We start from the raw sequence: 27,109 nt of genomic DNA on the forward strand, positions 1-27,109 counted from the left end.
CCAAGCAATCCTAGTAAGTCACACTGAAATATACACACAACACACAGTTGACAAAATAGTCCTCTTGACCATGTGAATAAGGCAATAATTCAAATTCCCAGACTCTGTGTAGTAGAAATATGCACATTGTCACTTCAAATGGCACATTACCCATTCAATGTACTATTTTCAATGTACTACTGCAGAATAAATCGACGCCTGGAGCGCTGTCCGCGGTCCTGAAGAAAGGTCGTCTTCTGTCTTGCAGAAGTTCAATTGGACAGGTGGAGTTGCTGTCTGTGGTGTTGAAGGCTGTCAGATTAGTTGATGGATGTAAATACCTAATTTAGCATATGTGCAAAACTGATTCTTTGGGGATCAATTAATAGTACGAAAAATTTATGATAGACTTTTTACTGTTTAATTTACTGTGTAAGGACTTCACAAATCTGGAAGCTTGATCTTTCACTTTTCCAACTAGACATCCAATAAATAATCCCCCCAAAACTAAATAGTTTAGAATGTTAGTTTTAAGTAGAAAAGTTAAAACTGTAATATCAAATGCCATTATGTTAACAGAATACATGGACAAGGAGTTATAGTACATTTTATTTTCTCATATTCCATTAAATGCCAACTACACTGCAATATTGCAGCATTTTGATTAGTCACAACAGAACATGCTATTTTCAGATAGTAGATATCAATTATATTGACAGATGAAAAAACTAAGAATACTTATTGTTGCCCTGACAATCATTATTATCTCTGCTAGGATCAAAAAGAAAAAGAGCAAATCGAATGTAATAAATGAGACAGCAAATACAAGACAGAACATGTTGGGCTGTACATGTCTTACAAGAGATATTTTAAACATGGACTGAAGGAGTCGCTAGACACCCTTGGTTTTAGCACAAGGTGTTCCTTTTAAAGTGCTCAAATAGTCAAATTATTTGATTGAATTGCCTGCTACACTGCAGAACTAGCCATTCATGATACTTATTTTTGACACTGCAGTCATGCCTCCATCTTAAAAAACAAATCAATGTCCACTTAATGCCTTTGCAAAATGTAGGTTTATTTTCAAATCAGCATTTATAATATCTTAAGAAAAAATAGATTGAAAAAAATTATGATGGGATAAAAATATTAGGTTTTTTATTTATTTATTTATTTTTTTGCTATCTGGAGGAAATAGTACTCATATCTCTTCTTAATAAAAATTAGATATTCTTCAAGTAAGATTTTATCTTATAATTTTTTCATAAGGTTTAACCTATGCCCTGTTAGTTTATAAAAAAGAGATTAATTTTAAGATACAGGTCCAGCAATTTGCCTTTTATGCTTCTTAATCACTTAAAAATATTAATATATAGCAATATATTTTTACTACCCATCTTGGTTCCACTTACTAACGTAAAATATTAAGATTGGATATTTTTATCTATATGCCTGGAGGGCAGCATATTACCTATTTCAACAATAAAATGTATTTTTATGTTAAAAGAAAATATATTTATGTACTTTTTTTCTTGAACAAATTGCTACTTGTGAAAGCCAAGACAGTCACTGCCTGGGGACTCTACATCTTCTGACCAGAACACTAGAAAATAAGGCATTTCTGGACGAAAATGTGACACTCAACATTGCTCAAGCTATGATCCCATATTTTACCTCTTGAAGAAGAACATATTCAAAAAACCAAAATGAGAAGAAATTTGGGCATTTATTACTGAAGCCTTTGTAGTTTGCTGCACCAATTCAAACATCATTGTCTTTTTATATGAGCTAAAAAATGGGTGGTGAAATATGATTCCTTTATTTTAATTCAACATTTTTGCCCCTAAAAGACCACTTGAAGAAATCGATTTTTATCCCTGGGTAGTGATCAAGAAATGTCCCACTCAAGTTTTTAAAGACTATCTCCACCTCTCCAATTGCACTCCCATCTGTATTCATTCCTGGAAAAATTTTAAAAGTATAAATAAGACCCTCTTTCAACCTAAACACAAGTTACATTTGCAGTAAATTCCTCCGTCTTAGACCACTTCCTTTTTTACGACTCCTAGGCAAAGTGACTTTGATTTAGCTTGTCATTTATTAAAAGTCATCAGTTGATTGTAAGAAGTCTGCTTGCATACACTTGTCACTTTCTTAGCAAAGGCTCTTATTGAAAATAAAAGCACCTTTCTCCACGTAAATAAATCCGACTTCTTCCTCGCAACTCAAGGCAAGCGATCAGATCGGTTGCATAATAGATATTGGGAAGCTCACTGGCAAGGAGCCTTAAGAGGCAAGCAGCTATCTCAATTTTTCTCACTTAATCTTGGCTTCACGTCAGAAGCTGTGCAGCAGTGCAGTAGAATAGGGCCTTTGCGAGCGAAGCGCCTTTTGTGCTGGGACTGTGGCTCGCTACCGACACCTCGGCCGTTTCCAAGGCTGGATTTACTATTGATTTTCCTCCTTCTCTGCTTCCCCAGGCTCGCGCGGCCGGACGTTGTGGGTGTGCGTGCTGGATTTCTCCCGGATGCTCCGCGACTAACATGGATGTCCCACCATCCCTTGCAGTGGAAGGTTGCTCCTTGGCGCAGTGAGTGAAGAACATGCAGCGATTGCTAATGGGTTTGGGAAGCGGAGACTCCTTCCTCTCTCTGTGACCATGCCGTGATCGTGTCTGAGGCCACCACTTGACGCATCCTCATTCCTACCCGAACCGGGAGCCTAACGCTAGATCGGGGAAGAAGGTGCCGCGCGTGTGGACACAGAAACACCATGAAGATTATTTCCCCGATTCTAAGTAATCCGGTCTTCAGGCGCACCATTAAACTCCTGCTCTGCTTACTGTGGATTGGATATTCTCAAGGAACCACACACGTATTAAGATTTGGTAAGATTCCCCATCCCTCTCCATTGCCTGGTATCCGGCTCCGAGGCAGCCGGATGTAAACAGGCGGGTTCACTCTGCCAGGCGGGTGGGCTCAATGCATTCCGACCTGTTCACTGCTCCGTCGCCTCCCGGGGTTTTAAAGAACACCCTCGTGCTTTTCATTTCTTTTTTTTTTTCTTTTATTTTTAAAATTTCTTAGCCGCGGGAGGTTGGAGTGCCAGTGTGTGGTAGTGGTCGCTGCATTACCTCCCCACAGTAGCCTGCCACAGAGATGGTGATGACGCTGGGGGTACGGCCGGCTGCCGCGCCCGCCTGTCTCCCCTGGAGCCTGCCGGGCTTGGCGGGCTGCGGGGTCCTCACCAATGCGCGCGCCGGGCTGTACGCCTCTCAGCTTGCCCGGCTGATGAGTTAATATCTGGTAACTCTTTGGCGAGTTGGCGTCTGTTCCCTTCAGCCCGGGACCCGGACAAGTCCGCAAGTGCAAGGCTCTAACCCTTTTGGTTTCTTTTGTCATCAGAGAGCCTTTTCGGTTAATTTCACTGCTTTTTCCAGTCCCTAGTGACCTTATGCTGAGCTTTTAAAAATATGCTTGTAAGGTTGAAGGCTCTGCTTAACAAGAGGAGGCTGTTGCTTAGCTTAAGTGAAACAGCATCATAAGAAAGGGTTTTTGTTTGTTTTTAACTTGTGAGTCCTTCTCTCACAGCTTTCTCACTGCGTGTCCAGGACTAATAAATGATTAACACTGGTGGAGAATAGTTGTGTATGGGAATCTAAGTATGCATCTTTATTTCATTGTGGCATGATAAAAGAGCCGAGGTGGCAGTTATATATTAGGAGACTCTATTGCTTTCCTAAGGAATCAGGGTTTCCTTAGAGCTTGAAGGGAAACCTAAACGTGGGACTCCTGTGGAAACACTGGTCAGAAGGTTTGCTTGGAGGAAATGAAGCGTGGGCAAAGCTCAGCAGCTCTCAATGGCCAATGGAGTTATACTAGGAGCAGAACTAGTCAGGGAAAGTTCCCTTAAGTAGATAAGAGCAAGAGAGGAGAAAGTCAACGGGGTAAATGCTCCCACTGTGGGCGCCTTCTTTGACAGTTCAAGTGGATTTAGACCAAAGAGTGCAAGAAACCGTATAATCCTGAGTATGTGACTTTGAGATAAAAGCAGAAGCATTAAGTCACTCTGTCAAATTTAAATCGAAGAGTGATTGCCTGCATCTCCTATGATGTCAACAGCATCTTCTTTCTTTCCTTTTCCTATGTGCTTTTTCTATAATGATAAAATTTATCATCTCTCTCAGGCTCTGTGGAACCAGGGTAGGAATGCTTTTCACACATTAAAAAAGGGAACCCTACCTTCCCCTCCCCCGACCGACCAACACTTAGACACCTGGAGTCCATAAGGTTGGTAATGAGAAAAAAAGACAATGGGTTGTAACTGGATTCCTACTGTAGTAGTTTTCCGGCTTTCTTCATGCCTTTAGATGCTATTTAAGCACGTTGCTCTTAGCAACAAGCGTCCACAGGAATGCTTGTTTCTTTGGATGAGATTAAACAGGTCCCTATATCATTGGAAATGTGTGTGTGTTCAACTATTCTGTTTCAAGCACGGTAAGTACTACAGTATGGTAGTTTTGCCCAATATTTTCAGTAGTACAACCTACTTATTTGGCATACTGAGATATCTTCTGAAGTGTGTTTGTGAATGAGTGTGTCTTAGTGTGCTTGCGAACTGGGTGGGAAAAAAAGAAGACTAGAAGCCAGAACACTGCCACCATACTCTAAAGATTTAATTATTGCTGCTCTGGTCTTGCAGCACAATATTTGCTGAATCATTAGATTGTTACATTCACTGATCATTTCATATCTTCATATTAAAAATCTTGGCGACTGTAGCAGAGTGTGTAGCAGCTTTTCAAAAGAGCTGACACACACACAAAAATACATTTTCCTAGACCAATGCTTACTAAGAATGTCCTTAAGAAATAGGATAGTAGACAAAGACCTTCCCATCAGTGTCCTGATACCCTAAACTAACAGGGAGGTTTCTAGATAACCTCTTCTCTCCATTAACTTCAAATATCTTCCACGTGGAGGTCCATTTTCCGTGATTTCTGACCTGAGTTATAGGGGAAAGACTGTGTACCTTGTAATCATGGGGCCATTTCCCTACTGGGGCTAGTTTGATGCAGTGGTGGGAGTTTCATTTTCTTGGGGGAAAAACATGTTTTGAGTGGAATGGTTGGTTGGTTGAGCGCGTATAAACCACTCTTGAGAAAGGTTATTTTCAACTTTGGCTGAAAAGGCGAACCAGAGCCTCGTCCCTGGCCCCGTGCCTTGGAAGGGAAAGGGTTAGAGTTGCTGGTGGAGCCGCTGCCCCTGGGCAGTCACCCGCAGGGTACGGATGAGACCCGCCGCCTCTGCTGAGGAGGTGGCATCCTGTCCCTTCCCCCACCTCCCCCACCAACCCCGGCGTGGCTGACCGCCGCTGGCTGCCCGGCGCCTCCACCGCGGCGCTATGGCAACCGCGGAGTCAGGCCCGGCAGCCGCCCCAGACCCCTATCCCGTAGGTGATGGAAAACTACCCTCCCGGGCTCCATGCTCTCCTTTCCTTGCTCCCACTAGGACTGTGTGACTTGACCCTACGTTCTCCCATCACCGTCTGTGGATCGGGGAGCGGCCAGGCTCGGGGTGCTGACCCTTGCTGAGTCCCTCGCCACCCCTCCCGTCTTCCGGGTGCGCAGTCTCTCTCGCACACGCACAGACACACACGAGCGGACAAATGCATTCTCGCAAAGCAAGTCCGACACTTTGGCACAATGACTCCTCTCTTAGTGCCCAAGAAAACTTTCTGCAGTCGCGCCCAGGAGCGCTTCTGCCTGGGCACTCCCCCCCAACCCCCCACCTCCCCGTCCCACCCGGGCTGCCTCCCGCTGGGCTGCCCACCCGGGCATGCTCCTCTGCGACCGCTTAGCAACATCTCGGAGAGAAGATCTCCCGAGCGCGGACTCTAGGGCACTTTCCTGAAGCTTTAAGGCAGCCTGGGGTCATGGGGGAGCACCTGGGGGTCAGCCAAGGGTCAGTTCCTGGCAAGCAGGCGGGCGGGCGCCTCGCCGTGGGTCGTGGCCGTTTCCTCGCCTTCGATCCTGGTTCGGCACAGCTTGGCTTCTCCAGGGCGACCACCCAGCGGGCACTACTGGGGCTGTCAGGGGACAAGGTAGATCTTGGACAATTAGAGTCAGTTCCCCTGCTCCAGGTCAGGTCGGACGTTCTCGGGCCGGCTTTTCCAGGCGCGGAGCCTGCGACGCCCCAAGCCAGGCCTCTCCCCTGCGCTCCCGCTCCGGGGCGCCGCGCGTCCTGCCCGCAGTCAATGAGGCACCTTTGTTTCTCCGCAGCTGCGCCCGGGTCCTGCTAAGCGGCTGGAGCCGGCGAAGGCGGGATCCTTCGTCCGCCGGGGCGTGGCCCCCAAGTCCACAGTCTCCCAGCTGAAGTGTGGCCTGGAGGGACTTGAACATTTCTTTTGTTACTTTCGCCACACGTCTCTTCCGGGTCTGCTCGACCTCTGCTCCAGGGAAAGCGTGGGGAGGAGTGGAAGCCGGATCTGGACCGGGTTCTGTGCAAGGCTAGCAAGTCCCGCTCGAAGTTTGGGGGCTCTGGCATCCTCTTGAAGGAACCACTCCTCAAGCCACCACTTGTTTCTGATCTTTGAGGTCGGGGTTTTTCAAATTCCTTGTGTGAACTGGCATTTAGAACGCCTGGAGGGAAGACAACCCAAACTTTCTCCCAAACTCCTGGGCAGCTTCTCCAACAGTCCTTTCTGAGGAGCTGAGCATGTGGCAGGCCACTTCTTCCCTTCAGATGCTTCGACCTAGCTTTTCTCTTAAGCATGCCGGTAGAACGGCTTTCTTAAAAGGCGAAGTCTTCCCCTAAATCGTGCTTGGACCTCCTTGGCACTGCGCACTGGCCACCGGGTCGTGGCACAGCGCGTAGCCACGTCCCTGCGCGTCTGCGCAAAGTGAAGGCAACCAGCTCAGGGACAGCCCAGATTATAAAACCCACGACGTGAGAGGGAACAGAAAGGGTTCCTATGGAAATCCCTCTATTTGCTGGCCATCCCATGTGCTCCCAGATATAATAATTAGTAGCAGATGTACTACAATATCGAGGAGTGTGAGTGAATTGACTGAGCTGAGAAGCCGCCACTCTCTACAAGTTCTTTGAAAGATTTTTCTTCCTTTGGGAGGTGAGGTGGGCGGGAGGGAGGAGTGGCCTTACATCTGGAAGCAGGAAAACTGGCTCCTGGGAGGCGGGGATGGGGGAGTAATAGTGGCTACTGTCTGAAACAGATAAAGCCCGAGCTCTGGAAAGCAGGGGAGGGAAATCTTTCCAAGAATCGCCAACACAACGGCCACGCTAAAATAAATAAATAAATAAATAAATCTGTTTTTCACATAGGTTCTCACTTATTCTTAAAGCTTCAAAGAATAACACTGATGTGATCCGTCAACGGAGGCACACTCATTTCAGAAAATGACTGAAAAATGATCTTTTCGTCCTCTAGAAATAGCACCCCTTCTCCACCCAGACACGTGGAACTCAACACATTTTCTGGCTTTGTGAGGCTGTCTTTCAGAAATGATCAAGAGCTTCTATGTCAGTAGACTTTTCTTTAGGCAAGACACCTTTTGCTTTTTAGTTTAATTCAAGGGATCATTGCAGTGTGTTCATTCCTTGAATTCTCAAATGACACTGTTTCAACATTTACTCTGCACAGGAAAGTTAATGTGAATTGCTCTCGCACAAAGGAGGAACATACCATAGACCAAGCGAGGGATGTATCATTGATTATCAGAGCCTTTTCAAGACTATTCCCCATTAAATAAAGTGTTGTCTGTGATAATGGTGACATAATCTTTGATTTTCTTTTAATTGTCAAAATTTCTGATAAAGAAAATGCTTTGCTCTTTTGTGGTAGAAATTCAAGCGAGAGGAATTCATTTTCTCCTTCTGTTCTTAGGATTTTACTGTATTATTGCAACTCCAATTACATTTATTCCCTGGAAATTGTCGATATCCATTTTTACATATCAGAGTAGAAAGCAGTTCGTTGTCTTTCAACTGTACTATACTTAAATCATTAATCTACCGTATCCATAATACCTGGGGTTTGTGGGAGATTCTAGGTTTTCCTCAGTAGGACGGTCTGATGTATTGGAATGGAATTGTTGATTGTTCTGCATTTGGTAGCTGAAGATTTATCTTCAGTGGGCTTTCAATTTTTTGTCCAGTTATCAAGGTATAAGAAGTGCTTCAAATGAATCTTAAACCCTAAATCTTAGCAAGAAGGGAAAAGCCAAAAGCCCCCGGAAGGGAAAGAAGTCAGTGCACATCATCATTATTGACTGGTGCAGATTAAACACTGAAGAGGAAGATTTCAATCTGATAACGTCATAGGGCTTCCTGTTTTCCTTTGCTGCTTCTGCTGACAATTTTGTAAGGTAATTAAATTGGCTGACTGAAGTCACGGTGGTCATGGGGCGATAAAGACCATTTGGATTTAATGGAATTTAAAACAACAGAGCACTGAACACAACTCTTACAGAACAAGAATTTTAATGGCCCATTCCCGGTGCTGACTAAATAGAACGCCCTTAACAAGTTTAATCGAAAGGGCAAGGCAGATTAGCAGTATATAGTCTTTATGGTGGAAGATTGGGGAATTAAAGTGATCCCTTTAAAAGACTCATTAATGCATTATCAAGATTTAATGTGGGTTAAATAAGCTTTCTTTAGACCCTTATCATATACTGTGGGCCTAAGTTAGAACCAAGTTTCAGTAAGGAAATATTTTTAAGAGCTGACTTAATAGATGGAATTATATGTCTCTTGTTTCAAACACAAAAGACATTTAAAATTCTTTGAGAGTATACAGGGTATTGAGGGTGAGTGTTGATGAGGAATCCTTTCTTTCCTGTAACTGAAGAAAACAAATTTGTCCTTTCTTTTAAAGTTTCTTTATTGGTGATTTTTTCTTATAAACAAAGCTGGTTTGTAGTAGAGAAGCTGCAGAAATGATAAATATTCTCCTTCTACAGTCTCAATAGAGTAATAGGTATTTGATCTGTTTTGTGTTGTCTTTTTTGTCTTGTTCTCCTTTTTCTTGCTAAAACTTCTACATTCAAGTTGCCACATTTTAGTGCATTCAGGCTCCCTTTGCCCCTGGAAGAAGAGCGGTTCCTTGCTGTACCTTGGGAACATTAAAGGACAGCCAGTCCCAAGGTGAAAGTTAAGCCTCATCTCTTATGAGATTGTTCCCTCCAACTGTTTCTTGCCTTGTGGAATTGTCTACTCAAAGTTATGAGTTCCTTTGATTATTTCAGAAAAACCTGAAACCCAAGTTTTCATATAAAAATCTCCCCAATTTTAATTGTACATAATTTTCAAAGTTGTTTAAAAAGTTCTGAGCTGGCCAAAACCAAAATCACTCAGCCAGGTGGGATGCGGCCCAAAAGGCACCAGTTTGCACCCTCCAGCCCACCCCACATTCCATGGGTTCTCGAAGAAACACATGTTTTTCTCACACCTCATTGATCCCCAAACAAGTAAGACTTGTTTGTCTCTTTCCTCACACCTTCAGGGCCAAACATTTTATGTTGTTATATTTTCAAAGTGACAATTAGCTCATCTGATAAAACTAATGTGAGTGGGAGGTTAGAGAAGACCCTCAAAATCTTTCTGCAGGATTTTTTATTTTACTATTATATTTGCTTTGAGGTTCGTCTCCGTTTACAGCAGCATTCAAAGATAGCATTTGCCTATGGATTGATTAAACCCTTTATTTCCTTAACTAAAAACTAAACATTCTTTTCTAGGTGTGGTAGAGGGCCAGGTCACTAGACAGCAGGGCTGTGTGTGAAAATCTGAAAGGGTCTGGGGAAGTTGTGGCTTTCAGATATTTTCCCCAGTGATATGTGTGATTCTAGCAGTCTTTCTTTTTGGTTAAGCATTTGCCCTCTTCCATAGCCTTGTTTTAAGACGAGTGTATTCAGGAAGGGAGAGCACATGGTCCCTAGACTGTAAAGTTCGGATGAATTGATTAGATCAATTGATTTTGTCTGTGACAGAGATGCTCGGATACAGAAGAGAATCCCGGGTGCCTAAGGGAGTGCTGACTGATTAACAAGAGTGTGAAGGGGAAGGGGAGGCTGAGTGGAGAGACAGTCAGGTGCCATGTGATACACAATCTTTTCTAGATTTATTGCCAGACAACTCAGTGCTTTGTAAATTGATCTTTTTGCTTGCATTAGTCCAAATCTTCGAGCATATGTGATTATTTTAAATAAGATGTCATTGATATTCTTACACTGACATATCTCCTCCCAATCAAAAGGATCTTTAAATGCCTTTTACACCCTTTTAACTCTACAAGCTACTTTCCCATCATGGAACTGAAGCAAGTACTTGGATGGTGTTGCTGCTAATTCCCATTTCTGTCTCCAGCTCAGTGTCACTCTGAGTCCTTGACCTATCCTAATGAGAGTATTGCTCAGCTAAAATGATCAAATAAGCAAAGCAAATATTAAAGAAATGTCCTGCTTCGGTATAGGCATAGGCATTCGGGCTGTTTTATGTTCCCTTTTTAATCCTGCCCTTCTTTTTACCAAGGGAGGCTTCTGTATTCAGTTTATCGTAGCTTTTGGTGCACTCAGGCCCCTCCTTGCCCAGAAGAAATGAAGTGAAAACTCTCTCAAGTTGAAGAAAAACTATAGAATCCTGTAATATCTGAGCCAAGGGGCTTCAGAGATCAAATGTAGTTTCTTAAGTTTAGAGATGAATTGCCAAGGGCAGTTAAATAACTTGTTTTGGTCACAGCTAGTTAGTGTCAGATTTAGACCAAAACATGAATATCTTGACTGCCAGTTTGGTGATGTTTTTCAGTGAATTATACTATTTTTCAGTGTAGGCTCAGACTCTGTGCTTTGTGTCAATTGTAGGAAGAGCCACTGGTTCTAGTATCTCCCTAGATGTTTACCTACTTTGTTTCTTCCACCTTTTCTTTCATAGAATATTATCCCATAGATTATCCCTTTTCTCTTTTTTTTCTCCTTCTCCTTTAGCTCTTTTCATCCTCATCTCCTATGCCTGCCAAGGTCCTCTTTCTCCTGCATCCAAAGCTTTGACCACATCTATTCATTCAACAAATAGTAATTGAGTGCATGTTATGTGTCAGGCCAATAGAATTCTAAGACCAAGCTTCTGATCTCAAGGAGTTTGTAATCTAATTAAAGAGAAAAGAGATATACATATTAAAGTACCAGTTGAGTGGTACAGAAAATATATACAATAGTTGTTTAAAGGAGATTATTGTGGGCTTGCATTTTTATAGGAGAGACAGGACTCTGGCTGGGGCCTGTAAAAAATTATATGATAGGGAAGGGAAGAAGGAAATGTGTCATTGGTGGAAGACTCAGTAAAAGAAAAGGAATTGAGGCTGAAATTAAGGTGAGTTTCAGGGCAGGGAACGACGGACCAGCCCTGTTTGAGGATAGATAAGGCCTTGCTTTTTCAGGGCTTTAATATTTATTTTATAGGGTTTAGACTTCTGTCTGTAGCCCCAGGAAAGCCATTGAAAGTGAAAGAATGGGCTTGACTTGGTCTGCAACAAGTAGTCCAGTGGTTTCTCAGTCTGCTGCTTACATTTTATGAAGAATTAGTGGATCTCCTTTCTCTCTCTTACTGAAATGGAGGCTAAGGAGCCATCTTTGTCCTTAATCATTGAAGCCTTTAAGAAGTTCTTGGTTTGGAATCACAGGTACTTCTTAAGTGAAATTCTGAAATGAAATAAAAGAATATCTTTTTAACATATGGCCAGATTAAATGATTAAGCAAGGGAAAGTTTCCAGTTAATCAAAAGGAAAAGGCATTGGAGGACAATTTAAAAGTACCATTAGCATCTTTGAGGGATACAGCAAATTGCCTCCAAGGCACTCTCAATATTTTATGTCTAATTCCAAGAGATTTCCATTACCTGAAACATTATACATACATACATACATACATACATATATAGCTAGCCCTGGTGGTCTAGTGGTTAAGATTTGCCATGGCCTGGGTTCATTTCTTGGTTAGGGAACCACACCACTTGTCTGTCTGTTGGTTGTCATTCTGGTGATGGCTGCGTGTTGCTGAAAGATATGCCACCGGTATTTCAAATATGAGCAGGGTCAGCCATGGTGGACAGGTTTCAGTGGGGCTTCCAGACTAAGACAAACTAGGAAGAAGAACCTGGCCACCCACTTCTGAAAAAATTTGCCTTGAAAATCTTATGAATAGCAGCCGAGCATTTCTGATATAGCGCCAGAAGGTGAGAGGATGGCACAAAAAGACCAGGCAGAGTTCTGCTCTGCTGTACACAGTATTGCTAAGAGTCAGAATAGAATTGAGGGCACTAACAACAAATGTATTTATATAATAACTCTACATGAACTCAGGACCCCAGACCCTGAATTTGATTGTTTGAGTCATGACTTTTACTCTTGACTTTGTCATCTAGTAGGTATCAATTAGGAAAAATAATGAAATGTCACTGGGCTTTGACTTCGATTTCTGTAGAATGGGTATTACTTGCTGTCTGTCTAACTTCCAAGGATAATGTTGGAATTAATAGGAAAATAGACAGTACTCTGGGCTTATTGGCAGAAAAGGAAGTTGGGATTGGAAGTGTAATTATTTATTGTGTATGTGTGGAGCAAAGTAAAATCTATCACTCATGCACATTTCATTCCACTTCTTAAACTGCATAAACATTTAAGATGTCTGTCTTTTCTAAATTATTCTCGAATAGTCTTCCCTGTGATGCACCTAAAGCTATTACAAACATCTTGAAAGGGATATTGACTAACAGAGCAAACTTTCTTCTGTGTTGATAGTTTTACAGAAGAGTAAGTGCGTAGTTTCTTTTTCTTCTTTAAACATCAGGAATTTAATTGTCATTATCAAATAGCCAGAATATAAGTAGGGAACAAATCACAACTAAAAGCAAAAATAATAAGGAAAGAAATCATGCTAAGTCTTGTGGTTTAAGATTTTTCACTTTTTCACAACTGTATAGTTTTCATAGTTTATGTTCACCAACATTTTCTGAAAAGCTGTGCCTGATTTCATTTTTCATCCTCATTCTTCATCTGTCTGCCTATGATGAACTTTTAGCTATTATTCAGGTTTTGTAGACACACAAGTGACTGTATTTGATCCATTTGTGTTGATTTAGGAAAGTTTCACAGACATTCAAATTTGCTACAATTGTTTGAGATAGACAAGTGGGACTTTTCTATGGTTACTTTGGCATCTTCATGAAGGAGCTATCCTAGGCTGTCTTACTGGGGCTTACTCTTTAAGGCACAACTGGCTTTGGTGCCACCTATGTACCACTAACTACCATTCTTCCCTTAGGCCCCTCTAAGTGACCTTTGGCTCTTTTTTCCAAGATCTAACCCAGTGTTTGGAGGGTCAGCATAGGGGTGGGTAAAAAGAGATGAAGATACTCACCCCCTCTCTCCCTGGCCAGTGGAGCCACGTTAGAGAATCCAGGAGACCACTTAAAAAGTGTGTTCAAAAATAACACACTTGTATCTTAGGATATTTTTTAAAAAGTTTTCAAAACTTCAGAATATGAAGTTTATTAGGACAATTTCCTGGATGTTGGGATAATGAGGTTTTGGATCAGTGATTCCTGATCCAAGGAAGTGGGTGTGCGATAAAGGACAGGGAGTCTCAAGATTTTGTGGTAATCCAATGAAGGAATGGACTAAATGTAGGCTGAAAAATACTCTCCTGTCTTAATGTGTTTTTCATGTTTCTTGGAAGCAGTCTGCATTGTGACAGAACTGATGTTGGAGTATGTGAAGTTGAGTTCCTGCTTCCAGTGGGTGAAGGACAGAGCAGTATTGCATTCAGTCATCTTTCCCTGAGGATTCTGGGTTGATCCCTCAGGAAGCCTTCCTGGAGACGGGGGTGACGTTCCAATTACTCATCCTCAGCTTGTTCCCTAAGATGCATTTCTCTTCCTTTTGATATTCCACACGTCAGCTGGCCTTTAAAATCTAGATCAAGTTTTGCTTCCTCCAAAAGGTCTGTTTTAGATAGGGATTCCATAGAACAAATTCAAGCATTGGCAAGAAAATTTGATCAGATCAATGGTTCCCAAACTTTGTTTCACATCAGAATGGAAGGAGCTTTAAATAATTTAAATTTCTGGTTCCCAAACCTGGAGATTCTGTGGTTTAAAAGTTAAATTTCTTACAACTGCATAGTTTCACAACCACATAGTCATAGTACTTCTACTTTTTCAGAAAACTCCCAAGTAATGTACTTAAAAGAAACAAAACAAAACTCCCAGGCAGGTTGAGAATCAGTCACTGAGCTAGATAATCCTAAGGAGTTTTTTGACTTTAAAATTTACGGTTCCTCAGTTTGTAATGGGAAGATGCATCTGCTTTCTGCATAGGCAATTGATAATCATGACTGGACTATGTAAAACAATGAGTAAATTTTGTAGATAAGGGTTGTGGCTTGGATATTTTATCATTTCTCACAGAACACATACAGCGTGCACTCTCAGCACACCACTGAAGGGCTGACTGATTCTTTAAAACCTAAGCATTTAGAATATTCATACTCACATAACCGACCTCATAGCCCAAAGGGATCTTAAACAGGTGTTGTTTTACAAATAATGTCTAACATGATGTATAGTTGTGGGACCTTTCCCTCTCAACCTCCTACTAAAGGAGCCCCTAATAGATCATTTTCAAATTTTGTTTTCCCAAAATATATCAGAAAAAATTCCGGCAGACATCTGCTCTAGTTAAGAAGATCCCAACTCAGTTGCCATGAATACACGTAAATAGCCCAGAATCTAGTCTGAAAATAGAGTCCAGCCTGGGTGGTGTTCATTGGAAACCTCTTGGACAATACCGTGCCCACCCCTACCCCCAGGCCCGTTGCTTCGATTACACTCTCTGGGCCATTGCTAGGTCATGATGCCAAAAGTTGAAATCCATTGTCCATAATTATATATACTGCTTTAGTATTAAAACTATATTATATCTTTATCTGTTAATTTGTAACTGTTTTCCATATTTATTGCCTACTAGGTAAGTATATTCCTATACTTGCCATCTGGAAGACTTTATACAGAATTATTTATAGGAGACACTTTATTGATGGTACAATTTAAAAGTAGCACAATTATATATTGGTTAGAGATTCTAATGGATTAAAGTCATCATAATCACTTGCTAATGATGATTTTAAGATAAATATTGAAGAAACTCATTGAGTTAACTTTACTATGCCACAGAAATTTTCTTATTTGGACTCAACTGTGTTTACCAATATGTTTTTAAATATTGCCAATTCTTTTAATTAAAATAGTTCAGAGGGGATTTAATAATTGAGAACATGTAAATATGTAATTTTAAAAAATACATCTGGTGGTGAGCAGTTCTCTAGAAGACATGTTACGAAAAATCCTTTTCTATGACGTGAGTTTCACAATAGGTTTTACTCATACATTTTCATCTATAGTTCTGGAATTACTATGCCTTTAACCTTTCCATTTGTGTAGGGTAAATTTGTATATATCTAGGATATGAAAAAATATTCCTAAGAGAGAATAAAAATTAATAAATTCACATTGATTCAAGGATACTCACTTACTGGCTTTAGGTAGGAGTCCATGACTTTACTAAACTTGATAACCACAAGTAAACAGTAATGGAAGTGAATTTCTTAAAGTTCTTTGAATTTCGTGCTTCTTTTATTTCCTAGCAGGTAGCCAGACTGCATGAACATTTTTGATATAAACAAGGGTAGAATCCTAGCTAAGACTTCAAAGTACCTTATTTTGGAAGTGAACCGTGGAGAGGATTTTAACCCTCATATTTGTTTATTGTTCTTCTGTACTATGTATATTATAAGGTCTCTAAACTTGAATATTAAAAAATCACTATGTATTAATAAGAAAAAGCCCTATTTAGTATAAGTAATCTCTCTCCTTGTGTCTTGTGGTGTTATTCTTCAGGAAAGAGAGGTAAAGCTAAATGTGTTTACCAGAGTATAATGTGATGCTTTATACCATGGTTGTAAGGAGGATGCTGAAAGCTTCCTACCAACTCTTCCAATGTTGACTTCATTTTTTATTTAAATTACCATTCAATTCACCCACTTTTTATTAAGCATTGGTATCTGGTTCAGTTCTTCGATTATTGATGTAATACAACAAAGCAAGATTTAATTAAAGCTTCAGTAAATATGAAAATTTCTCTAAAATATGATTGCTTATTTTTAAAAATACATTATACAGAGGTTCCTAATGATACTCTGTTTTTTTCTTATAGGCAGCAAGATGTATAATTTTCAATTCTACACTATAGGTTCTTTTTCAATATTTTATTTCAGTACCTCCTTAGAATTGAGGAATCACCTTATTGACCTTTACTCTAAGAAATTGACATTTAGTTTGATATAATTTATCAAAATGTATATATACATGGAGATGGTTTTTCTCTAATATTTAAAGTTTATCAAACTCTAATATTTAAAGTATATTAAACTTTACTATACACCTTGTAATATAGTGCATATTTGTAATATATACCTACCTGCAATATTTACGTCTGTGTTTGTACAAGTAACCAATAATCTAATTCATTATTTGTTCATTCATTCATTCTTTTGATTATTCATTAACAAATGTTTAACTGCTTACCATGCCAGACACTGTACTGGGCTCTAGGACACTAAGAATTTGAAAGTAAAAAAAACTGGTTTCTGCATCAAGGATCTCATATTCTACAGATACAGAGGCCACATAAAAGAAAGTGAAAAAGAATGTGACAAGGGCACACAGTATATGTAAATAATTATTACAATATGAAGAGAGGCATCTAGCTGTGTCTATCAGGAAGTGTTTCTAAAGCCTGTTGTTTGCATCTTTCTCTAAGTCTTGTGATCCACTGAGGCTTTTACTCAGAAATTCCATTCTTGATATCAGATGAGAATGGCTGTGCTGTTTGTGTTACTTCTCTCTACTGACCCCATCACCAGAAGTCTTCAGCTGGGCCCTTTGTGTCAAATCTTAGTGATGCCATTAAATGTATTTCTTCTGTGTTTGTGTATATATATATATATATATATATATATATATATATATATATATACACCTGCCCTAGGTATATACACACATATATAGACACACACATATAACACATATATACATATGGAAAGAAATAGAGAGAAAGAACTAGTCTAAATTACGCTAAGTGTTTGAGTACCGTATTAGTTAGGATCTGGATTCAGTGACATATCACAAAAACATCCCCCCACCTCCAGAAAAACAAAGGTAGATGTTGTCTTCTCTCTCATACAGAAGTCTAGATTTGGGCAATTCAGGGAGGGGATGGTGGGTTTGCAGGCTCCTGGGGTCTGTGCTGCTTCCAGCTGTCTGTTCTGGCATCTATATCTGGCATCTGGTGTGGCCTTTCTCATGATCTAAAATGGAGCTCTAGTGACCTCATGCACCTTCCCAACAGCAGGATGAACACCTCTTGGCTGTTGCATCCACATTTACGTCACATCTGATCGGCAGGAACTTAGTCACATGGCTACACCTGGGCACAGAGGAGGCTGGGAGTTGAAGCTCTGTTGGAGGAAATGCTGTGCCTAGCTGCAAATCTCAGGGCCTATTCCCGTAGAAGCCTTTGAAAATGAATATTGAAGGATCACTGGTAGTCTCTGCCCCAGGCATCCAATTAACCATTTTAGAAAAGAGCTTGGTAGGGTTTTTAACTTTTTTTTGGTGCTCATAAAGTAATGCTTTGTAGCACATTTAGAAGATATGAAGGAGTGTAAAGGGAAAATAAAACCTCTCATAATTGTGCCATTCAGGCAAAACCACTGTTATCATTTTGTTTCTATTTAGTAGCTTTTTAAAACTAAAACAAAATAAAAACATTTTGGTTGATTATAAAAGTCATACATATTTATTGTAGAAAATGGAAAATATATAGAAAATTATAAAGAAAGTAAATATCATCCATTACCCATCATAAGTGACATTTTGGGATTTGTCCTTGACTCTTACTGTACATCTTTTGTTACTTAATCTTTTCTTACCTTAATGCTTTACTGTGAACGTCTTTCTGTCTTCAAGTATTTTTCTGTAACAGTTTTTCACAGCGTTGACTTTCCCTTAAATAGATGTTTGTCATTTATTAACCACTCCCTCTATTATATGGTCGTGAGCTTCGGTTTTAGATTCAGACATATCTGAGTTTGAACCTGGCGCTGCTGCTTTTGATTGGAAGATGCTGCTGAATCTTCCAAAGTTTTAGTTTCTTTACCTGTAAAATGGGAATGATAACATTATCCACCTTATAAAGTTATTCTTGGGATTAAAAGACTTAACACACATGTAGTGCTGAATGAAGGGCCTGGCACATAAGTCCCTAAGAAGTGCTAACATAGTCAATCAATCAGGCAATCGTTTAATTAATTATGCCACACAAAGGACTTGATTTCTGTAACTGGTTCAGGCTCATTTATATCAGATGATTCTGGATCTTATGTTATTCTCACAAGGGTGGTTGGACGCCACAGAAGTTCTATGAGGTCCTTCACGCCAGTGGGGTGCCTTTAGGAGTATGAGGGGCCAGATGATCAACCAGGACTCGACAGACCTTTAGACAGGTGACATGCAAATATCATGGTATTTCTCTACAATTGTAGGCCTGGCCTCCCTGGCTGCTTCTGAGGATGTGTGTTGCTCTTCAGCGCTGGTGATGAGGTGGGGGCAGGGGAGGGGCAGCCCCAGTTACACAGTATTCCTCTCTTTGCCTTCTGATTTGCCAAGCAAATTCCAGGTGTTTTACTTGCTAATCACATTATCATCCCTGATGCTTAATTATTTTCTGTAGGGAAATAGAGTTGTTTGGGGAAATTAAATTGAACTTCAAAACCCACTTCCGCATAACAATTAACATTTTGAAATGGGTAATTCCTCAGGGTTTGTTGCTAGGTAGTTTACTCAGTTTTTTCTTTAAAGGGCGTTTTCTTAAAGAGTAGATTTATTTGAGATCATATTTTTAAAAAACTGGACACATTGAGGCTTCACAAATCCTTAGTAAAGCAGTATAAAAATGTGGCTGGAGTCTTTGAGATGGACTAATGCTGTGATCTACAGAGTGGGAAATTGGAGGGGATTATCCTGGGTTCTATATTTGATAGGAGCCTACATCACTGGAATGAGGTACCTATTGGTCTGCTCAGAGAACAGGAAGTGGTTTCAATGTCAGCACAGCAAAAATGCCTGAGGGTGACTAGCATATGTGTAAGAAGGTGAATTTCCATGTGGCCGGTGTAGACTATCCACAACCTCTAATACAGTTTACATAACCTCAGCATGGATGTTTCATTTTAACAAGACAGAGAATCTAGAGATTGTCTATTGCCACTCTGTGCCCTCTTCAGCATCCCTCCTCTAGTTACCCTCAGATGTTCTTCTTAACCTTTTAGGTTGCCTTTAAGTGCAATGCTTTCTGATTTGCCTGCAAATGGATAAAGCCACAGTGGAGTCTTAAATCTTAATCATTCCACCTCCCCTTAAAAGGATGGGGGTGCGGAATTCTCCTTTGAATATTGCCACATGTCAGCCTTTGAGAGGCGTTTACAAGTTTTAAGAACCACAACCTGTTGCTAATAACCTACTATTGCCAGGAACTTGATTCCTGACTGCTGTAGAAAAAGTATGGACAATGTGGTTGGAAAGATTGATATTCCAGGGCCAATTCCACCACTTACAAGGTGTGTAACTAAAGGCAAGTTACTCAATCTCTGAATCTCACTTTTCTTATTTAAAATATAAGGATAATAACATTCATATAATTCTTGTGGGACTTACATGAAATAAACTCGAACTTAGGAAGCATCCAAAAATATCTCTTCCCTTTTCGTTATTCTGAAAATCTGAGTGGGGAAGAGCTGTTGAACAACCGGTTAGCTCTATATTCTACAAGCCCTGTCTGTCAAATGTGAAGTTCCATGTGTTTATTGACTACTAGCTTCGGCTTCTGTGCAGCTAAGATACACATTCAGCCCCAGGCTTTTATCCACAGATCCGAGAGGCGGAAGGCAGCCACCTGTAATTATAGCAGCAGTGATGATTTGCAGCTGAATTGCATAGTATGTTAAGGCTTTTCTCTGCTGCTTGGCTTGGGTATTGCTATCAAGATTTTTGGAGTAACAGTATTTTAGCAAATGTTTGTCTTTCTATTATCCATCCTAACAATCCTGGAATCACACAGACATGCAGGAGTTCTTTTGTTGTTTTCTGGCAGCAGATAAAAGGGGCTATTTTGGTAAAGTGGTCTGTGCAGAGTTTAACAGACCTTTTATGGACGGGTACTAGATTACATATGGAGGGGCGGGGTGAAGACAGTTTTTCCACTGACGTTTGTAAAATTTTGGATTCAAGTTTCCATGAACCAAAATACTGCTCTATAGATGTCTAAGACTCTAAGCTTTACAAATACTTGTCTCTAGTTTCTTCATTTCCTTTCTTCACGTTGATTGGCCAAGAAGGCAGCTGTCCAGTTGGTTGATCTTTCCAAGGGGGTGTGATGGGGTGATTGGGGCTTTCTGTGGGGGTCACAGTTGGGCAAGTGAGGGAAGATGGGAGAGGAGACTCTTTTGTTCCCTCTGCTAATCCCCTTTCATCAATTACTCTGTTTGTTCCTCTTTCCCTAATTTCTCATAATGGAAATATCAATGTTCTCAACATCAATTGAGAGAAATAACTACTCTAAACAGCATCTGCAAAAATGATGTTTATGAAATCTAAAAGAAAATGAGCCCCCAAACCCAGGTTATTTTCCATTTTCTCTCATGTTTTTGGGAGCCCCAGTAACAGGTCACCCTGACATGTCAAGGGGATTTAAAATCTTTACTGGAACTTATTGAGTGTGCTATTTTTAATATGGTCATATCTACGTGACTTTCCTAGCCATTAAGAGCAGAGATGAGACTCAACTAGCTGTGCCCGACTGAGATAGGAAAGAAGAAAGCCTCTTATACAACTTACACGTTGTTTTCTCTCTTACTTACCCTTCTCTGACTCATTACTTCCCCATGGTGGGCAGCTATGATGTCTTTTTTCTTCTTCCTCAACCTAGGCAGCAAGCTGGTTTTACTCATTTTTCTTACTTTGTTCTATCACGTGATCTATTCTCTATATGGTTGTAGGTTCTTTTCCCATAATCCTTCCACTTTTCCAGGATGCACTTCCATTTTCTTCTACCCATAATCACTCTGTTCTCAGTGCATCTCTTTCTCTCTTTGTGTAGCTAGTGGCTTTATGAAATAACCAAAATCTCATGTAGGCCTGTGCAAAGAGGCTGTGGGGTGGAGGTATTTGGGCCCTTTGGTAATATAGAAGGTTGGCTGAGGTCCTGAGATAATTTGAGACTGTGCAGCTACAATGCTAAATCAACATTTTTTAACTCTAAATCAACACGCAAGTGTGCCATGTATGGGAGAATTTATAGGGATAGTGGAATAGTGTGGTTGAAACTGGGACTGTTTCACTGTATAATCCATAAATAAATAATACTTGTGTAGTACTTTGCATTTTCTATGCATCTGCACACACGATATTTCTTTAATCCCTGTAATAAGCGTAAGAAGTAGGTGCTGTTAATCTTTCACAGATGAGGAAACAGGCTGAGAAAGGCTAAATAACTTTCCCCAAATGTTCCAAATGTTGAGGAGTTGGAAATTGGTTTAGGCTTCTGACGCTAAGTCTTCTGATTCTTTCATTTCAACAATTTTTAGTTGAGTTTAGTTGAATTTAGTTGAATTTTGCTACTGTTTGATTGGGATGTGGGATTCTCCCAGCGCACTGTTGGAAGGAGAGCGGATGTTGCATGCTGTGACAAGAACACCTTCCTCAGTAGGAAGAACCATCGCTCTTCTGAAATAACCCTCAAGCAGCCTTTCCCAATTCTGGTTTAATTCTTAGGTAGAGAAAACACATAGAAGAACATGAGTTATTCTAATTTCTAGAGTGTGGCCCAAAGTTAAGATGATAGTAATAATGGTGAAATTAATAATAATGATGATGGTTACTCTTTATGGACAACTGACACATACCAGATACAGTGCAGGAGTTTTTCATAGTTAATCTCCTTCAATCCTCACAGCAAGTCTATCACTCCCATTTTAGAGACGAGAAAACTGAGACTCCAAGAGGATACATGATTTATCTGGGGCTCCACACTTAGTAAGTGTCAGAATGAGAATTTAAATGTGAGTCTGTCTGGCTCCAAAGCCCATGCTCTCTAGTCTGCCATATGCACTGATGCTGGCTTCTGGATAAGAATAAGCTAAGAAAGAATATAAATGCCTACATTATATTCATCCATTCATTCATATACGTTAACTCATAAAGATATTAAGTTGAATCAAATGAAATTGCTAATATTTGGCCAATTTGGACCAACAAAAATGATAATTTCATGTGGCTGAATGCAGCATTTCTCAAAATGTGGTCTCTGGACCAGCAGCAGCAGCATCTGGGAACTTGTTAGAAATGCAAATTATCAGATCCCACCCCAGATCTACTGCATCAGAAACTGCAGGTGGGGCTTAGCAATCTGTGCTTTAACAAGACCTCCAGGTGATTCTGATGCCCACTAAAGTTTGAGAAGCACTGGTTAACCTAATATATTTATGGAGCAGCTACTCTGTGCCAGGTGCTGTTAGCCACTGGGTTTGCAGCATAAGCAGAAATGAACATGGTTCCTGTCCTCAGAGAGTTTATATTTTACTAGAAAGGACAAAATTTTGAGAAGCACAAATATTGAGTTATTCTTTTTAGTGGGTATATTTTTATTAGAGTTTCTAGATCTCTGCCAAAAGATTGGAGTCTTCAAAGGCAAAATTAGAGTGGAAAAAGGGTTATTTTCCCATCATGTGGGCAGGCAAGACCAAGGAGACAAACCCACATCCAGGGTCATCCGTGTGGGCACCGAGGTAGGGCCAGTGCTCAGGACTCAGCGCCATCACAGACGTCTTTGGCGCCTTCTCTGCCCCTTCCCTCACTCTGCCTCTAGGGGACCTCTGTTGTATTTTGAGGCCCCATTGGGAGTGGGAGGAGTGCAGTAAGTCCACTTTTCAGCATAGGACAACTAGGAATGTTTGAAGTAGGACATGGTCAGCCTCCAGCCAACTGGTTCATCCAGCTGCTGATCTACTGTCACCTCTTGCTCTGAGGAGCTTCATTTTGTGGGTGGATGGCAAGGTCTCAGAAAAGTCTTTGTTCCAGAACTTTGTCCTTCTCTCTTCAGTAAGCTGTGCAGCATGATATGGAAGATCGCTCTTCCCTTAGCAGCCTAGAGGTTAATCTAGGGTATAGTTACACAGAGGGAAGAAGAGGAGGCAGGGATCAGTGGGTATGAAGAGCAGTAAGTGTGACCTTCCCATTTTCTGGGTGCCCCGAGTCTGAGAGGTGTGCTCCATACTATATGTTCATTAACCCTTTGTCATCCCCAAAAGAGACATTCCTTGTACTCTTACATTTACCAAAGCATGAATCCTGAAAGAAAATTACTTTGGTGAGTAATATTTTGAAGTTAGAATCATATTTTCTTAATTCTTTACTAGCCAACTTTTTATAAATGACACTTAAGTACAAGTAATGCAGCTTGAATAAATCCCTGCCTCTTTTGAAAGCATCCCTGGGCCATTTGTGCCACCAAGTTCCCAAAGAAAAGAGAATAAATATCTATATGTTCTCTTTTTAAAAACAAAAACAGAATTTTAAAGCAATCTCAAGTAAATGAGCATTGAATCTCATTGCATTCCCTTCCTTCCACTGGTTACAACTTAAAAAATAATTTGACAGCAAATTTAACGATGGGATTAAAACCTGAAGGTATGCAGAGAGAGGAAGGATGCTTTGTGGAGATTTAAGTACCAATGGTACTTCTTTATGACATTAAAAAGGTTACTCCTATTATTAATAGTTAATTTGAATTAAATTCCCAAATGTAATTCCAGCCTTGTTATAGGAGAAATAATTCACATACACAAATAGCAGCAATTGTGTACTTAGCAAAGGCAAGCTGAATGCATATCATGCATCAGGAATGGAAGTCCCACCTCTGGGAATTGAGAATAGTGCTCGCATAATCAGCACCGGTTTCTACCCAATTGATTAAATTATATTTCACCTGCTTTGACTAAAGGGGGAAAATTCTAGAGGTTATGAAATCAATGCAAGCTACTCTTGGATTGTATTATTTGCTTGAAATCGGGATCATGATTCTCATCACCTGAAAGACAAATCATATTTTTCTCCTGCAGTCCTTCAGAAATTCCCAGAGTATGTTAACGTATTACATGAATAATTCATTTTACTCACTACACATTACAGCACTTAACAAAGGCTGCGGCCAGAATCCCCTCCTTGGGGAAGCTAATTTGGAGCATCATTAGGACTCTGATTTCACACTGTTTGGTGGTTTTATGACCTACCTGATGAAGTCCTCCTTTCTCTTTTAGTTCTCTTAGGGAAACACTTCAAGTTTAAAATTTTGTCAAGTATAGTCTTCGAAGGAAATAATTTCAGGCTTTCATATTTACTCCGTCACTACACTGAATAAAAAGAAAAAAGAAAAAAATAAACAAAGATGCTTTTGAATATAAATTAAATCTACTGCTCACAAATATTTTCTTACTATTGAAAATAAAATGACATGATTTTAGTGTCGTATGTATGTTTCTTCCTGAATTATTCAACATTGGAACATGACCAGGAAAACCAATTATGTGAATATATATGTGGGCATCTCTTAGAATTCTGTATGGAAGCTTTTGTGGACTTGCCTTGCTCTAGACTGCATTTTTTCTTACGGCTCTTAGGGGAATTCATTTGAACCTTCATGTTGCCATAACCCCTCAGTGCTCTCTCAGTTATAATTTATTAGCACATGGGATGTGTCCTATCAGAGAGCAGATGGACTGTGCGCTGTGACACATGGCAAATATAACAAGTATGAAGGCAATGCTTACTACTGAGCTGACTCCACCAATGAACTTTAATCTTCATGCCCTCCTCTTTTTCTCTATCAATCTACAACTCCACAAGACTTGGCCAAAGTGAACACTCTTAGATACTTCAGGTTGGAACTAGCGAATTCCTCAATGATTTTATATAGAGCACAGCTGAGTGTTTTTTCCACACTGGTTTGGTTTTCAATATCTACAGGGAATCCCTTTTTACTCCCATGGGTGGGCCAGACAAGCTTGTTCTTAGGCATACTTTAAAAAGCTCTAGTAGGATGTCCCTAAAAAAGAAAAAAAATGAACAACTTCATTTTTCAGGGCACTTGGCCAATATGCATATGAAAAGATGTTCAAGTTTACTAGCAGTCAGGGAGAGGCAAATTGAAAATAAGTGATATATCACTTCACACTCATCAGCCTGGCAGAAATACAATAGAGCTGTAGCATTTATCACTGGCTAGGATGTGGGGGAAAGGGTACTTTCATACATTGCTGGTGGAAATGCAAACCATTATAGCCTTTTGGAAAGCAATCTGGCAGTATCTATTAAAATCAAATATACACACACAAGCAATATAGTCACAAGATCCTATCCCATAGAAATAAAAGCAGTATGTATAAAGACATAAGTAAATGGCTGTTTATTTCAGTGTTTGTTGTGGCAAAAAAGAATACAGTAAATTTCCACTAAGAGAAACATTGAATAAATTATATATTCATGGCATGTAATATTATTATATCACTGTTAAAAAGAACAAATTGGGACTGTACTGGATGACTTAGAGGGCTTTCCAAAAGACATTGTTGAATGGGAAAAACAATAAGTAAAAAAAATACATATATATAAAATATTTTCCTCCTTTTTTGGTAAAACTGTTTAAGTATATGTGCATGTGTTATGTCTGTGTGAGTGTATAGTATGAGTCTGTGTGTGTATCTGTGTTCATGCGTTGGTAAGTATAGCTCTGTAGGAGATTATATGAATACAGAGAAAAACCATTGATTGTTATATAGATGCCTGGAGGAGAAAAGTCATGGATGTATGTGGGAAATGTGAATGTATATGGGAAGAACAAAGGGAGAAATCAAGCTAAAAAGAAAAAGGGGGGGCGGGAGGAAGAAGCCACATAAGCATAAATATGCATCTGTGTAAAGTTGTGTATGTGTGTCACATGCAGAAATGAAAAAACAAAAATTGGAAAAATGAAAATGTTCCTGGAAGAACTCCCTGTCATTCAAAGCTTAGTACTAATATAGTTTAATCTGATTGCTTTTCTCTGATTTTGACAGAGTATAAAAGAGAAAGGAGAGGTGATTTTTAGGCATAGGATGTTGGGAGAAAGTGAGAGCAGGTCAAATGGAAAATGGAAACAGATGGGTTTTGAAGCCTGAAGAGAGGGGGAGGTAGGAAAGCACAGACACCTTATCTCTATTTTGACATTACCTGAGGTTGGCCCTTTTAGGCACAGAGATGAGAGGGCTCCAAATTGAGTTGAAGAAGTCCTGACTTACGTAACTCATTATGCCCATTTTTGTAGAGCAGATCACAAAATCCATGGGTAGAACTATCATCACCATTTATCGGGAATTGGGTTCCTTACACACTGCAACAGCACTAAGCTATTTATCTTTAATGAAGTACTTGTTAAAGCTTTAACTGCTTGGACAGTCTGGGTCCTTTCCTATGAGAAGTTTCCCAGAATTGGAATGCAGGGTAATTGTGGGAGTGGAAAATGTCTAGATCCAAGGTAAAGATTATACAGATTACTCATGACGGCTTGGTTTCTCCTACGGAAAATATATGTATATGGAGGTTGTTATTTTCTCAAAAGAAATGGGAGATCCAATTTGCAATAAAGTATTTCAAATAAATTCGTAGAAAGTGCTTCAAATCTTACTGTATCCAAATTTTTACTGGTCAGGCATAAAAATTAGTAGAGACATTAGATGCAATCAAGACTGTAGAACCATCAGTTATATTAATGTTGACCAGGACTGGGTTGGTCAAAACAGTTATGTTTTAAAAAATGTATCTTATTGTATAATTTATATAATCATATTGCATAAAACTTAGCAAATTGAGATATTAAAATAAATTACTCATAAGAGCAGCACCTCACACA

At 40.0% G+C, this 27,109-nt stretch overlaps 1 protein-coding gene across 5 annotated transcripts in view; it reads left to right on the plus strand.

The window, feature by feature from the left end:
- Positions 1–27,109, plus strand: part of GRIK2 (glutamate ionotropic receptor kainate type subunit 2) — a 627,117-nt gene that overhangs the window by 2,853 nt on the left and 597,155 nt on the right. For all 5 annotated transcript variants that reach the window (XM_014841096.3, XM_070496405.1, XM_070496406.1 and 2 more), the window contains exon 2: positions 2,460–2,866. In XM_014841096.3, the coding sequence (XP_014696582.3) occupies positions 2,752–2,866 (115 nt within the window). In that variant the 5' untranslated portion in view covers positions 2,460–2,751. The remainder of the gene's footprint in view (positions 1–2,459; positions 2,867–27,109) is intronic.

This window comes from Equus asinus, chromosome 24 (assembly GCF_041296235.1).
Source record: "Equus asinus isolate D_3611 breed Donkey chromosome 24, EquAss-T2T_v2, whole genome shotgun sequence".
NCBI classification, from domain to species: domain Eukaryota; kingdom Metazoa; phylum Chordata; class Mammalia; order Perissodactyla; family Equidae; genus Equus; species Equus asinus.